The sequence below is a fragment of the Eptatretus burgeri genome, chromosome 4 (assembly GCF_056783735.1).
Source record: "Eptatretus burgeri isolate ZD-2024b chromosome 4, Ebu_testis_v1, whole genome shotgun sequence".
Lineage (NCBI taxonomy): Eukaryota > Metazoa > Chordata > Myxini > Myxiniformes > Myxinidae > Eptatretus > Eptatretus burgeri.
The window spans coordinates 80,698,589-80,715,707 of record NC_140964.1 but is presented as its reverse complement, the minus strand read 5'-3'; the positions used below and the strand labels follow the sequence as shown (position 1 = coordinate 80,715,707).

At 46.4% G+C, this 17,119-nt stretch overlaps 1 protein-coding gene across 6 annotated transcripts in view; it reads left to right on the top strand.

Moving 5' to 3' along the window:
• The window catches only part of LOC147028498 (active breakpoint cluster region-related protein-like), a 148,821-nt gene that overhangs the window by 16,877 nt on the left and 114,825 nt on the right, over nt 1–17,119 (top strand). The window contains exon 1 of one of the 6 annotated variants that reach the window (XM_085878934.1): nt 7,302–7,578. The exons of the other annotated variants lie outside the window; for them this stretch is intronic. Coding sequence (XP_085735060.1) covers nt 7,518–7,578 — 61 coding nt within the window. The 5' untranslated portion in view covers nt 7,302–7,517. Of the gene's footprint in view, nt 1–7,301; nt 7,579–17,119 lie in introns of those variants that run through there. 6 annotated transcript variants of the gene reach the window in all.

Here is a 17,119-nt window from a genome sequence, read left to right as displayed (position 1 = left end):
AAGTCTGTAAAATATTTGTTTAAATACATATACAAAGGTCATGATTGTGCAACATTAGAAATGAATGCAAACGCATTCGACCATGATGAAGTCACAAACCACCTGGATGCGAGATACTTCAGTGCCCCAGAGGCATGCTGGAGGTTATTTGAATACGAACTGCATCGATGGTGTGAAGCTGGAAGGGGTGAAAACATTTTGCTATCTCGGAGACATGCTGAATGGAGAAGGTGGATCAGACTCTTCGACGGTTGCTAGAGTGAGATGTGCATGGAAGAAGTTTCGGGAACTGAGTGGCGTGCTGACAAAGAGGGGAGTGTCGTTGAAGCTGAAGGGAAAGGTGTATGCTACATGTGTGAGGAGTACGATGATTTATGGGAGTGAGACATGGGTACTGAACATGGAGCAGCAACAAAGGCTGGAAAGGGTGGAAATGCGAATGGTTCGGTGGATGTGTGGAGTATCGTTGAGAGAGAGGAAGACAAATGATGACTTGCGGAAGATGATGGGAATAGAGTCTGTGATGGAAGTTGTGAAGAGAAACAGGTTGAGATGGTTGGGTCATGTGTTGAGGAAGGATGAAAGTGACTGGGTGAGAGGAGTGTTGGAAATGAGTGTAGTCGGAAGTAGAGGACGGGGAAGACCGAGAAAAACTTGGCTAAATGTGGTGGAAGAGGAAATGTGGGCAAGGGGATTAAGAAGGGGAGATGCAGAAAATAGGGTAAAGTGGAGAAGATTGTCATGGGGCCCGCAAGGCTAACCCCTGCTTTAGCGGGGAAAATGGCCTTTAAATGCTTGTGTGTGTGTGTGTGTGTGTGTGTGTGTGTGTGTGTGTGTGTGTGTGTGTGTGTGAGAACTGCATCGCCATTCGCACACTATCATACGTCTGTCTACCAGTTCATCTGCCAGAACAACAATTGGTGTACTTTCGTGAAGGCCAGGAACAGAATGCTGTTGCAAATGCTGCCACTAAAAACACTATGTTGACGGCATTTTTCAAATTGAACAGCTTGCACCCAACTGGCATACATTACACTGACCTTCCAAACACGTACGTTTGGAATTCATCAAAGTCACAATGGCAACCGAGGAAACGAGGCGGAGAAAAAGTCATCGCTCGAATGTACTTTGTCAACCCCAACAAGATGGAGTTATATTATCTGCGTCTTCTCCTGCTTTCCATTCCCGGTCCCACAAAGTACGAAGACCTCCGAACAGTACATGCGGTCGTTGAGCCGACCTTCAGAGACGTCTGCCTACGACTTCATTTGCTTGACGACGACTCTGAATGGGACAAAACATTGGAGGAGGCGAGTGTTTTTCAGATGCCGAGACAACTTCGAAGTCTGTTCGTTACGATCTGCATCCAATGTACCCCTTCAGAACCTGCATTATTGTGGCAAAGACGCAAGGCAATGCTCGCCGAAGATTTCGCACGCACTGTCGGCGAACAAGAGGGGGAACAGTTAGCCCTCCGAGAAATCAGTGAAATTCACACGTGGAACAACGTAAACTACTCAGACCTGCATCTACCCGTTGTTGACATTGATGCAGTCCAGTATGATCCCATACCAGACGCAAACCCCAATCAAGTGCAACAGATGATGGATTCCCTCAATGCAGAGCAAAGAGAGTTCGTTGATCGAGTCATACTTGATTTAGCAGAAATCCGTCCACAAAATGTGACAAAACCACGGTTGTATTTTATTGAAGGACCCGGGGGAAGTGGAAAAACCTTCGTATACAACACGCTTGTTGCCGACTTCCACAGCAAGCATGTTCGCACTGCAGCATGTGCATGGACAGGGATTGCAGCCAATCTTCTGAAGGATGGACGTACTGCGCACAATCTCTTCAAGTTCCCAGTACCCATAATGGATAACTGTACATGCAACGTTTCTCCACGGTCGAAACACGCAGAAACTCTGCGACAGACAACACTCTTCGTGATTGATGAGGCCTCAATGGTGCCAAAGAGTGCATTGAATGCTGTGAACATAATGTTGAGAGACATCTGCCAGAGTGATACCCCATTCGCTGGAAAGATCTTCATACTCGGTGGTGATTTCAAGCAGGTTTTGCCTGTAATGCCCAAAACATCCAGAGCAGGAATTGTTGAAAATTGTGTGAAATCTTCTCGTCTGTGGCCCCTTTTCCATACGACCAAGCTCACGACGAAAATGCGCGCTGTAAACGATGCACAGTTCAGTGAATGGCTCCTACAACTAGGAAACGGGATTTTAAAAAGCAGCGAACACCCTACAGACGACATCATTGATATTTCTAAGAAATGCAACATCGTTCAGGACAACATCGTTGATGAAGTGTTTTTACCGGCGCTTAATGCATCTGAAGACGTGTTTGAAACCGCCATCCTCAGCCCAACAAACGAAAGCTCCCTGCAGCTGAACCAAATGGTGCTGAAAAAAATTGAAGGAGAAGAAAAAACGTACCCCAGTGTAGACGAAGCTATCTGTGAAGATCAGCAAGCGGACAATTACCCAATCGAGTTTCTCAACAGTATAACTCCAGCTGGAATGCCACCACACAAACTTTCACTGAAAGTGGGTTCAATCGTGATGCTCCTCCGTAACTTCGACATTCGACGCGGACTGTGCGACGGCAGTAGACTGTGCATTCGAAGACTACACAACCATGTGTTGGATGGAGAAATCATTGGCGGAAACAAACACGGACGGCGAGTTCTGATTCCACGGCTGGAGCTGGCACCATCGGACGTAGCATTGCCCTTCACACTAAGGAGAACACAATTCCCCATCCGGCTTGCATACTGCATGACCATTAACAAGGCGCAAGGACAAACATTTCGTAGAGTGGGGATATACTTACCATCTCCAGCTTTTTTTTCGCACGGACAACCGTACGTCGCTTTCTCGAGAGCCAGAAGTTTTGACACGGTGTACGTCAAAGTAGACACGTGCACAAATCAGGGGACTTCTTCACAATGAGTAGTGTACACCAAAAATGTTGTGTACAAGGACGTTTTGTAGGCCTCGTTAGGTAAGGCCACGGAGTACATCGACTGGGATCCGGCTCTTACAAGAGCCGCCACTGGTTGTCATATTGGGCTCATAGAACGGAATCCGTCTGTGACGGGGTTTCGGCTAGTTTCTAATAATAATTTATTAACGATGGGGCGAGGAAAGGTATGTGGTGCAATCAATAGATTTATTGGGGTGTGTTGTGCAAAGATAGGGAAGAGAGGTGGGGTGCAGCAATAAACAAGCAACTTATGAAAGCGGATGCAGAGCAGATCTAACCCGAAAATAATAACGACCTTCTGCAGGTTTACTTATATGGACAGGTGCCAGGACACACACACACACACACACACACACACACACACACACACACACACACACACACACACACACACACACACACACACACACACACACACACACACACACACACACACACACACACACACACACACACACACACACACACACACACACACACACTTGTGCCCCGCTCTGCGCGATAACAAAGTGTCGCGAGCAGCGTACGGGTCTGCCTTTGAGAGCATGTTCCGTACAACATCTTTCGTGGCCAGCGTTTCATTCGTTTCATTAAGCACGTGGCCAGCGCTCGCCCGATTCTGCTATCGTGTGCACGGGACGAAACGCGATCGATATAATTAGTCCAGAAATGGGGTTGAAAGGAACACGCCGCTTGCGCCTTGCACACTCGCATCCCGCGCAACGTGGCGTCGGGTTGCCTTTCTATTATCGGCCTCGGTACGTGTTCCGTGCAGCGTGGGCGTCGTGCTGAGTGTGTTTCCCGTCCATTGGGTGAAAATTACCACTGCGAGTGCGTTTGGCAGGCTGTGTTTTCTACGGAGGGGTGGGGGGTGTAATGCCTTCTGGCCCTTTGCTGATGATCCCATCTCACAGCGAATGGCGCACGTGGCTCAGATTTACCTCAGGAATAATCTTAAAACAAGAGTAGAAATGACGTAAGAAATGAAATGAAGAAGAAATGATGTAAGCAAACCTAGCTATGAGATCCTTGCAGCGCACGCCCCTGTTGTCCCACGAGACAAAAGGGAAGGGACTATCTACACGTATATTAATGGATTAACTGTCTTGAGACCACTTTATGTTGGATGTATGTGGTTCCGAGAACCGCAACAATACATATAGACACACATTTGCCTTGTTTAATTACTTCTGCCACCAAAGATTAAGGAGGTTATATTGTTACGAATCCGGCAGCCATTTGCACACAGACAGACAGCAGTCCCCGCAGTTCAGTTATTTCGATAAGTATGTCTTTATAGTCAGGGTCCCGTCTTTCTGTCTAATGGGTTAATTTCATGTGTGCGCTGCGGGTTTCTTTTATAGTCAGGTTTTTTACATTAAATCTCCCCTCCCCCCCCCCCCCCATCATCACCATTATGCACGTGTTCGGGGCCACGGGCATAGGCGTAGTGAGGTTGACTCCGCCGAGCGAGATGGGTGTGCCTCGCAACCAATGAGGGATAGAAGTACCTCGGAAGCCCCCGACCAATCCAGGGACGAGTTACCTCAGGGCGGCCTCACCCAGCCAGATGGAGTGTTCGTCCCGATCAATAAGGGGAGGCCACTGATCGCCCGACAACCCCTCGTCCAATCAGGAGGCGAGTGGCCGGCGAAGAAGTAGAGTAGAGTGGTCGTCAGGAAGAGCATCGGAGCAGTCATCGTGGCCATTGCTCTTGGTGCGCATAGTGGGGCAGTCATAGTGGCCATTGCTTTTTGTCTGTCGTCGTGGTCGTCTGCGAACGTGGTCTGCGGTCCTTTGCGGGGCACCCCGTGGTGGTGGTGGTCGAGCAGCCAGGATCGTGGGCTCGTGGATTTCGGACCATAGGTTCGAGTCCCATCGTGGGGGGTTGGAGTCGGTGTGACCGCACGAGGCGGAAAGGTACCCAACCAGACCTTGACCCTCAGCTCGCCTTCCCTCTCGAGCCGAAGGGTCCAATAACGACCCGACGGAGTCCATTTCGTGTGTGTGTGTGTGTGTGTGTGTGTGTGTGTGTGTGTGTGTGTGTGTGTGTGTGTGTGTGTCGCCAGTCTGTTAAGTAGAATTGTATAAGTGTTGATTGCTCATTGTACATTGCATTTTATTCGTGATTAAGTCTGCTCTGTGTCTCCCTCCCTTATAAATAAACCTTCTTGTTAAATGTACCAGCTCGTTGTCCGTGTTTTCTTCCATTGACCCAGCACGGTTCGTGCTTGAGAACCAGTTTGCCGATTGGGCTGTAAGTTGTCGTTTGGACCGACGGACTTTGGTAATACCGCTCGGTTACACCGGACCGAGGTCGTTAGAGCGACCCGGTTCGACAGAGTCCGTTGATGGTGTGACTTCCCCGGTAATTTGACGACGTGGGTACTTAGGTATCTTGAAATTTGGCTATTACCCCTACCCCACGCCGTCAGAGAATGGGCCATCACGGTTCTTAAGTGACCCGTGACCTTCAGAGTTGTCGGAAGGTTACGACCTGCAATTCCGGGTGTTCGGTGGGAGATGGCTCCACTGTTCCACCTGGCGGCCGTTCCTCGCCACCGACCCCCGGCCCACAACAATATTTTCACCCGGCTCTCTGTCTGTTTGTCTGTCCGTCTGTCTGTTTGTGTGCGGGATATCTCAAAAAGTTGTGAAAGGATCTGGATGAAATTTTGTGGGCAGGTTTGGTGTGTGACGAGGACGAACTGATTCGATTTTGGTGAAGATCCGGATCGGATTAGATGACGAGAATTTTTAAAGTGATTCTTCACCAAATTGAGAGATGGGGCCAAAACGATATATAGCATGATAGCTCAAAAAGTTGTGGACGGATTTGGACGAAACTTGGTGGACAGGTTGGGTGTGTGACCACAAAGAATCGATTCCATTTTGGTGAAGATCCGGATCCGGATCTGGATACGAGAATTATTTAATTTAAAAGTGATCCTTCACCATTGAGAGATGGGATTCAAAAACGATATATAGCATGATATTCCAAAAATGTATTGGGCCGGAAATGTTCTCATGGATCAGGCATTATGTGGTGGAGGTTTACGCTCCACCGAGTGCTCTTCTAGTTTAGTATTATTTCCATGAGTCCAACTTGCTTTCAGGAGCAGAACATCTATGGTTAACCATTTTGAAATTTCCAATCTTTTGTTGAAGTGCTGGAAATTCTGTTTAACAGATGATTTGAATTATGGATTTTGTGCTAGCAATGGCAGGTTCAAATTTCCCGGCGAGCAGAACTGAGTCGGTGTAAACACACACACACACACACACACACACATACACACACACATACACACACACATACACACACACACGGCCTCATTTAGCACTCGTGTGTCATTTCAAAAGTTGCCTATTGATCCTTGATTTTCCTTCAGTGCTTTTGATCTTTGACCTGGTCCCATTGGTCTTTGACAAATGCACATTGCACAGTACAATGTTAAGCCCCCCCCCCCAGACCCCCATGTTTCCCTCTTCTGCTCCGACAATGAAGGGCTGATGGTCGAAATGCCAGCCGCACCTTGTTTCCAATGGTGGTAACCGGGTGAAGCATCGAAGGGACTGGATCAACTTGTAAGTCATCAACCCGTTGTTCACGTATGGATCGGCTCGAGTATCATTTCTTCGAAGATTAAAGACCTCAGTGTTTTAAGCCTTGGATTAGCACTGATAAATGTGCCTTTCTACATTTTGCTTGCCGTGTGTGATTGGTTGTTGCATAAGTTACCGAAACCTTCCTGTAGTTCGACCAGTTGAGGTTAATGTATCCGGCCTGAGACCTTGTTTTTTGTCGAAACCTAAATCGATCTTGGTGGCTCCATAGATCTTGGTTGTTGGTTGTTGTTGCTTTTTTTTTTTTGCTAATAAGAGTTGTCCATATCCATTCCAACATTTTGCACCCAATTATAGCATTTTCATTTTGTCCTCTCCTACCTCATTTATTGGCTGGCGTAAAAGTGTCTGGCTATCTTTGTCTAAACCAAGATGTTGCTCTGATCATGCATTGTCCACCACCCTGCTCTTCCTCATTGTCGGTTTTCTTTCACCGTTTTTTTTTTTTTCTCCTTGCAATAACTCTGCGAGCTTCATTTTTCCACGTAGATTATCTACATACGGTGACTGACAATATTGATTAATTTGATCCTGATGTGGCCATAAGACTGCTCACTGCTCTGTTGCTATGGTGACATTTCTTATTTGAGCGGGGAGATGGTGAGAGGTGTGGGGGGGTAGGGAGGGGGAGAGTTGCTTGGGGTTGTTTTCCATATTAGAGGCCCAACTCCCCCATTAAGCATTTGGAGAGCAAGGCACACGCTGCGTGCACTCGGGAGAACTTGACGTCGGGAGAACACATTATTATTGTGAACCGTTGTCCTTGCTCCTTTCTTGCCTTCTTCGACTTGGTCCCCTCAACCCCTTGTGGTTCATGGCCTGAGCCGCTCTTCCCCGCCGGCACACCGGGGCGAGCTCGTCGCTCTGCTGGGAATTGCTTCAACAAAATGGAGCAGTTTAAGAGCAGCCATCCTGCGCACCTCTCATGGATCGACACCCTCTTTCTCAGTATGTTATCCTCGTGCCACCTTCCTTCCTCTTTATTCGCCGAACAGATGCTCGGTTGTCCCATTGTGTGTCAGAATGAGGTTTACATGAAACGAGCGATTCAGTCTTCACCGCCAGTAATCCGTCTCTTGATATCATGTACCTGAAGGTGTGCCGATAAACTGTGGGCAGCGAAGGAGGATCATCTTTTCATAGATTGTAATCGACTGGTGTGTGTGTGTTACTGACCTATCTTGAAATACTGACCTTGTTGTACCTCTCATCTCATGGCCTACTTGTACATGCTGATTTGGGGAAACCATTGCTCCATTATGTGATGATTTGTGCCTCAAAGATTGCTCTTTACTTCGTTACATAAATACAAGCTTGCGGTACCTTGATAAGAGTGAGCGAGTAATCACATCCATCGTAACGAGTGGCCCTTCTGTTGAAGTGTAATTGTTGTGATCCAGTGGCTATTACGTTTTGACAAGATTCGATATCCGTCATGTGGTCGGCCGGGAATTCCCTGCTAGTCGGATGTGAATCTTTGAATCACCGTCGGATAAACCAACGAGGATATATATATATCTTGATGCCGTTAATTAATGGAACAAACAATTAACTTCGCTTTTGGTGGGGAAAAGTTGGGATCGGCTGTGATGGATGTAAAAGGCCGACAAAGAGGAACGGCTGAAATTTTTTTCTCCAAGGGATTGTGAGAATGTGGATTGGCTTGATTGACATCTCCATAAATCACGTTGCTGAGATCCAACGTTCAAATCCCACACGCTACACTCTTAAATTGTCCATTGTCTCCGATGGTCCTTGTAATTGATGTAAAATGCAGTGATGCCTCGTAATGTCCTTGTCCTGTCCTACATGTGTCCATATACAAGGTCCAACATTCGTGAGAGACAGTCAGAAACAAGAAGCATATATTTTCACACATAAATAATTCAGGACCTGCACTCACCACTGTATGAATGTTAAAGTTGGCTTGTACACCTTGTGTTTACCTTGTATTCCTAGTAAGTTGGGGAGGTCTCCAATCGGACCCGATACGAGCCCATGAGATGGACCTCCGCTTTATCTGTCTATCACGTATCTGGAGCTGGAGTTATTATTATGCCGACTCGGTTCGTTAAGGCTCTTGGTGCGGTCTCTGTGGATGGTACAGTGAACCACCATATGGAGTGCTGGATGAACCCGATGTTGTGCCATCAAAGGTGCTGCTTTCAAACAGGGCTTCCAACCCCGGCCCTTCCTTAGAACAGACCGTAAACACAACGTTTGTGTGTTCCAGCCGTTGCATCTTGTTCGTGTTGGTGATGCGTGCTTAAATAGAGGCCATGAATCCCTGACCGTAAAGTCGTCCAGTTATCAAACAACCACAGGAAGCTTCTGTGTTTTTGTTTCATCTGTGCACTGTATCCGTGGAATTTTCATTCTTTATGCTCAGTCTGCCGTAAGGGCTTTCCACTTATCCCGACATCTTTATTCCTGTGAAAACACAGTCGTTTGCTCTTTCAAACGTTCATCCAGGTAAATGGCCACGTATATTTATTTGCCTCTCAACTTGTTCTTTCGGCTCAAAAATGGCCACGGTGCTTTCATAGTCTCATCTGTCAAGATTCCTTCCTGTCGGGCTTAACAATGAGAGGCCGTACAAGGGAATAATTTAATGCCACTGTTTATTATCTTCATTGGTGTATCAGCGCCGCAGCGCTACATTGTTGAAGGCAACGTTTGAATGGCCATTCCAAGTTGACACGAGGACAGTAAAGAATGAACCACGAAGTGCAGATTGTCATTCCACTGAGATAAGGCCACGAAACATTGACATTATTTTCCCCACGTATCGTTGTATAATTTATTTTTGACACCCATTTGTAAAGGACACTCAATTAACATCCTATTGATGCTGTCCCAGTCGTGACGTCGGGGTACAGCAGGTTGCGTAGCCTGGTTTCCATCACATTCTGAGCATTTCCCTCCGTGATACCGTGACCCTGGGTTTGAAACCCTCCACCGTGATGCACAAGGATACAGAAAGAGGTTTGCCGCAGAAGGAGGCCATTTGGATCATCAAGCCGATGCCACATCAATACAGCATCAATTCAATCTAACAGCTTGTCAACGACATTTTTGTTGGGGGTGGGCAGACGGCGAACACGGTTATAGAGCGATTGATGAAATAACACTGACAGAACATTCCACCTTCGATGAGACCCTCTCACATACATCACAAACACAACACTATCACTGATCCATAAATACAATATAGCTGCCTACCATTTCTGCCAATATCCATGTCCCTATATCCCCCATGCTTCAAGGTACCCAACCAACTCTTGATGGAGTACCGCTCTTCACTTTGGACTGGTGGCTCTGTCTCAGACCTTGCTCAGATTGATGCCGTGGAAACCAAGGCCTTCAATATTATTGGAGTATCCTGCGATGAATCTGAGTCTGTGGACCTGTCACTGGCTGACTTCTATCACCTCTTTATTTTGATTACAAAAATCGAGGCTCGTGGAAGAGCTAGAACACCGAATGGATTAGGATGCAACAGAACAGTAGAAAAGGGATGGAAACACCAACAGCAGGGCTGAAGGACAGAATAGAGGGACACTTGGACAAATAATGGGTACGGGGAGGAACAGGGGGTAGGGGAGAATGCATTGGGGTGGACAAGATGTATACATACGCAGAAATTTAGAAGGTGTGCTTGAGAGTGGGGGAGGTGCTTAACAGGAGTAGAAAAGATCATGGTTTTGAATGGGGGATGATCTGAGATGGTGGTGAACAGCTGTCTTGAAGATTTGGAGGGAAGAGTGAAATTGAAGGGCATGTACGTAGATGTTGGTTCCTTAGGTGGGAAAATTGAGGAACAAATGAGTGGAGGTGAATAGTGATTCTGGATTTTGGAGTTTCACCAGCACTGGGTTGATAGTGGACTGTCCGCCCTGGAGAAATCTGGGGGGGGGGGGGGGGCGACGACCCATGGAAATAGCAGTGGATGCAAGACTAGAATGGAGGCGGTAAATGACAGAAACCACCGACTCTTCGATGAGAAAGTGATATGCGTAAAATCACTTCATCGAGGGAGATTTCAATGATCTTGGAGACCTTGGTTTCCACGGCATCAAGCTGAGCAAGATGTGAGGCAGGAGAGGCAGCCCAGTAGGGAGAGCAGTACTCCATAAAGCTGTGGATAAGGAGTTCAGGTATGCCGAGGAAGGACTTTGTATGATGCAGGATGCCCAATTGACGACTGGCTTTGGAGGCCAATTTTAAAATGTAGTTTGCCCAAGAAAGACCACGGCTGATGGTGAGACACAGAATTAGGGATGGGTGACATCTGGATACTATTGGCTCGATAAGCTATCAAACAAAATACCATCAACGCGACATTACATTTTTCAAACTGTCGATATATCAACACATTAGATAATGGAAAAAGTGGTGTGCGGCATCGTAAATTGAAGATTTGGAGACCCGTTTTCATCGATTTAGTAAGACCATCAACATGAATAACTCATTTTATCAAAACACGATAGTCCCAGTAAAAAATTGATACCCGCAACGGCAACACCATTCTCTCTGGCCTTTCATGTGAATGGTGAGAAAACTTCATGCCATCTAAGTAGCTAGGTCTCCTGCCTCATCATCTTCTGAGCCTATGCCTGAGGAGGAGGAAGATTATTTGCACCGGTTCAATCACCACATATGAACTCTGACTCAGACCCCATGCAGGAGAGCTTTTATCTCGACGGTGAAGCACGCATAAAAAAGCACTGCCACCAGGGCAGCTTACAAACATTCTGCCTTCAGAGCGACAAACACCACGGTCAAACACAACACTCATCGCCTCCCCCTCTCCCAACATCACGGTCGATGTGAATTTAATCCCCCCCATGTGCACATCATAAACAAAGAAAAAAAGTTTAAAGAAATGGCTAAGCACAAGACGGGTTGAGTGCAGGATGTTGGGATGACGTGCAGCTCCATAGAGTCTTAGCCTCGTGCTAGACGTAATGCCGTAATGATGTCACAGACATGACGTCACAATGACGTTACAGCAGAAGGATGGACGGAGAAATCCGGATACTTTAATTATACAGTACAGTTGAAGTCCTACGTTGGGTCACAGCTGCTTCTTCGCCACTCTGCAAAAATGCAATTAATGTTTAAAAAAATACTCATTATGATGTGTTTGTATGACAATGACACGGACACTGCTTTCAATGAGAGCACACGGAAGTGTTTACATCAATTTCAGGACAGATTACATGGTAATAAACAGATATATCTTCGAGCTGTTGCAGAGTAGGTCATCGTTAGGGTTATATAAACATTGATCGTGTGTACCCACCCCCAAGTGCCGGCTGTCCCTGCTGGGTGGTCGCGCTATGTTAGCGTAAGTGATTGCGGAATGTTGATATATCGTGAAATCGTCGATATTTGGAGGGACGATAATTAATCGACTATCAAAAATATCAATATTGCCCAGTCCTACCCAGAAGTTTGAGTGACTGTTCACTTGCTCAAGAGGATTGCTAAGAAAGTAGATGGGAGGGTTTGCCATACGGTCCTTTCAGAGACAGAGACAGAGCGAAAGCAAGTGATAGTGTGACATTTATCTGGATTGAAAGACGTAGTCAAAGTGTTTGACCACCTTTTGATTTTGGCAAAGTCTGAAGAGATGTGCAGTAGGGTGTTTCATATTGCAACTTTTTTGCGCCAGTCAAGTTGACTACCCGTCGTAGCTTTCCAATATGGATAAAAACCCCACTCGGCGATTTTTGGAATTTTCCTCCCCAAAATGGCCGCCGGCGGTCTATTTTTCCAAAATGGCGGCCTTTTTTCACGTTTCAACACAGAAATCGACTCCTACACCTGCTAAAATACGTTAATGTTACTTGATATGTGTATGTTTGTCGATGATTATGATTACTATGTCTGCTAGCAGTCGTGGACTAGACATTCGGCATCCAATATGGCGGAAAATCCAAAATGGCGTCCAAGATGGCCGATTTTTGGCCACTGGAAAGTTGTTCCCTCCGATGTGGGTTCTAATATGTCTAGTTATAGGTTTTTGGGTGTGCTGAATTCGTTTTTATGCTCTAAAATGCAGTATATCTGTCACAGAGACGTCTGCGGGGGAAATGCTCTCGCGTTAAGAAGTAGTTCTTCCAAGTCCGAAGAAGAATTTTGAATATTCTCGCCCTCATTGATAGCAGTAAATAACAATTAAATATTCGAAGGTGAAACATGTATTTATTTAACATGTACAGTATATACACGAATTACTAGTATACTAATGCCATAATGAATGTTCTAATATGAATTCATGTATGCGTGCCTATCAGCCTCGATAATCAATAATATTGGCCACGGCATGGCATACATGGCTGTAGCGACATTTCAAATTAAAATTTCCATCGTTCAAAAACATCAATGTTCACACTTCGCTTCATATAGTTATCTACATTTTCTGAAGAGTGGATTTCGTGTATCCAGAATAATTCTGCCTGTGCCACAGAACCACTTGAAGCAAAGCTTGCCTTTGCTGTTCATCCCTCGTTTTGTCTATAAAATCCGAAATCAACTTGATTCCACGCTCTGCAAGGTCGTTAACTACGTGAACATTGTGCACATAGTTTGCGAATTTTTGGTAACCATCACTTTCTGGCCATGTGCTTGCAGGCTCACACATCCATTCTACATCTCGTACATCATATAGTTCAAGAAGATTGAATAACCGCCACGAGTCCTCATCTATGAAACTGCTGAGACACAGGTCACTACTCTCATTCTCATCCACGGCCGGAAATTTTGGCTTTCCTGAGCTGAGTTGATCATGAGGTAGTCTAGGTGTCTGATGCAACAGTTTTGCCATCGTTTCTCGCTCATCTGTGAGCACGTTGGAATCGGCATGAGCGAAAATTACCAATTGCGGTTTCAAATACCATAGGTGTCGAATCAACACCTGATATTAATGAGGGCGAGAATATTCAAAATTTTTCTTCGGACTTGCAAGAACGACTTCTTAACGCGAGAGCATGACCCCCGCAGACGTCTCTGTGACAGATATACTGCATTTTAGAGCATAAAAACGAATTCAGCACACCCAAAAACCTATAACTAGACATATTAGAACCCACATCGGAGGGAACAACTTTCCAGTGGCCAAAAATCGGCCATCTTGGACGCCATTTTGGATTTTCCGCCATATTGGATGCCTAATGTGTAGTCCCCGACTGCCAGCAGACATAGCAATCATAATCATCTACAAACATACACATATCAAGTAACATTAACGTATTTTAGCAGGTGTAGGAGTCGATTTCTGTGTCAAAACGCGAAAAAAGGCCGCCATTTTGGAAAAAACAGCCGCCGGCGGCCATTTTTGGGAGGAAAATTCTAAAAATCGGCGAGTGGGGTTTTTATCCATATTGGAAAGCTACAACGCATAGCCAACTTGACCAGCGCAAAAAAGTTGCAATATGAAACATCCTAATGTGCAGTGGTTATTCCAAACCGTCATAACCTGCAGTGAGGAGATTGGCTACCTCTACCTCTCCAGCCAACCGGGTACTCAGCGGGATAACTGTGTCCCCTCATCAGGGTGTCCTCGATGAATGGGCTTGTGAGTAACCCTTGTGGAACTAAAAACAACATCCAAAAAAGGGATGAAGGTCATCATGCTTTAAATTATTTGCATTGTCATGACACCTCACACTTAAAGCCTACATTGGATGGTGCATGGTTGAAGATGCGTGAAGAACGAAGTATGGGAACGTTTAGTTGAGGATGCTGGAATGTGTCCATCCATCCATCCATCAGGCCCATACTCTGTGCAGAGCGTTGGTGCTGCTTGAGCAGTCTCCTTGGCTATCGGGCACAATTCTGGACAGGTCGCCACTCCGACACAGTATACCAGAAAGCTGGCACTCATTTTGCCGACCTCGGAAGGATGACAGGCAGAGTCAACCCCACTTGGTATTATTTCAACAGCCAGGTAGCCCTAAATGGAGTTCTTTCATCCCCTCTTCCTGTCCAGGCTGGAGTTCCTCAAGGTAGCGTTCTGGGCTCTGTTCTTTTTCTGGTTTTCATCAATGATCTCTCCGACTCTCTGGAAAATCCTCTATTTCTCTTTGCCGACGACTCCACCCTCTGCCGTACCATCTGTCATCCCTCAGACCGGCAAGCAGCAGCTTCTTCGCTCACTGCAGATCTGGATAAAATCACAAACTGGTCCAACACGTGGAACATGTCTTTCAATCCAGACAAATATCACACTCTCACTATGTCTCTTCGAAAGGACCGTTTACAAACCCCCCCATCCACTTTCTCAACAATCCTCTGGAAGAAGTCTTTTCTTTCAAGCTTCTGGGTCTCACTATCTGCCATGACCTTTCCTGGGAAAGTCACATTTCCAACCTCGCCTCAAAAGCCAGTCGCTGACTGGGAATCCTCCGTCATGCAAAGTCCTTCCTCGGCCCTCTTGAGCTCCTGACCACTTACAAAGCTTTTGTCCGTAGCCTGATGGAGTACTGCTCTCCCCTCTGGGCTGGTGCTCCTGCCTCCCACCTTTCTCGGCTTCACGCTGTTGAAACCAGGGCATTTAAGATCATCGGCATCTCCCGCAATGAAGCTGAGTCTTTGGGCCTCTCACTCAATCACCGCAGGTTGGTCGGTGGTCTTTCTGTCTTCCACCGACTCCTCTCCAGCCTTGCCCCCCTGCTCTCTCTGCAATTTGTCCCCACCACATTTCCACAGGGCGCTCAAGGTCCGCCAACAACCCCCTTCTGGTAAAACTACCAAAATCACGAATCACTGCTCATCTTCACTCTTTCATTCCTCTTTTTTTCCCCGACTTTGGAATAAACTTCCTCACTCTATTCTTTCCCAGTCTTCCCTCCAGGCTTTCAAAACAGCTGTTCACCACCACCTCTTATCTTCCCCCATCCAAATCCTCGATCTTTTCTACCCCTGATAATCCACCCAAGCCCACTTCCTTCATTTCCCCTGCTTTCCTTCCTGAAAGTCCCTGTAATGTCCATCTTCTCTTCGCACTGTTCCCCGTCCCATCCCCGTCCCTCTCCCTTCCACAGTTCACCTAATGTGTCTGTTCCCCACTGTTTTGTCCCTTCCACTCCCGCCCCTCTTGTCTCATGCCCCCTTGCTGTGAGTTGTGTGTTAGCTCTCATACGAGTCTCGACAAGGTATACCAAAAAAAAAAAGCCCACCACCCTCACCATTAAGCTAACACCAGCTATGAACGTGTCCACACTCAACTATGATCTAGCACCTGAACATCTGATGGCCACGTTGAAAAACTACCATTATGACGTCATTGCTCTGAGTGAAACTCACAACATCAGCCATAAATAATCATGCATTGGTCACATTGTGATGTCAGGTAGTGAAACACACTACACAGGTGTTGGTATACTGATGTCCACACAGGCAAAAAACAGTTGCCTTGCTACGTACTACATCTCTGATCGAATTATGGCTGCTCGTTTTTAGTTGAGGAAAGGTACTCTTCTGTTTGTCTGTCGATGCACCTTCATCTACTGCAGTGGATGACGTTATTGATGACTTATACGAGCAGCTGCAAGACGTGATCAATTCCAATAAAAATAATTGTGAAACACTTGTAAAATGGCTGGTGACTTCAATGCAAAACTTGGAAACCAATGTGTTCCTCTCGTCATGGGACCTCATGGTTATGGTGACAGAAATCCAAGAGGAGACAGACTGGTTGAATTTTGCATGGGTATCAACCTCACTGCCTGCCGCACACTCCTGGTTTCCCAAATAATCTTCCCATCAGGTAACTTGGATCAGCATGGCAAGAAATGCCATTGATTACATTCTAATCGGCACAGAAGCAAGGAATCGCCTGACTGATGTCGTTCCGACAGCGCTTGTCTTAACACTGACCATCGGCTAGTAATTTGCAACCTGAAGTGGAAGTCATGTCGCCCTGCTGCTGTACATGGACTGTGATCTAAACGTCCAAATGTTGAAGCCATAAAGGCGGAACGAACGTCTGAAGACTTTTGTTGGCTGGTTAGATCCCGCGTTGCACAAGGTGACTTTCTTGAAGTTGTTGCACGTACCATACACGATGTAACTCTTGAGACATGTGGCATGCAAACGTCTCAGAGGAAGCAACCCGATTTGTCTGTAACAACACTTCAACTAATTGAGCGCAAGAGGCAGGCTGCAGGCACTCCAGAATTCACAGGTCTGAGGAATGATGTCAAACACACACGTCAGGAGGATCTTGACGAATGGGTGCTGGCAAATATTAGCATAATGAACTGGATCACGACTCCACAACTCTGTTCAGACCTGCTGAAGCCCTTCTTCAGAAATCCTGTGCCCTATGGTTCTCTGTTCTTGCGTATGGCATGAACGCACATCACACCTAAGGGTACCAAATGTAAGTGGTATGTCTGTAAAGGACATCAGATACGCCGATGATGATGACGCTATGCAGAGCTGACGCAGAAGAGATGCTTGCTATCCTGGGTGGCATATC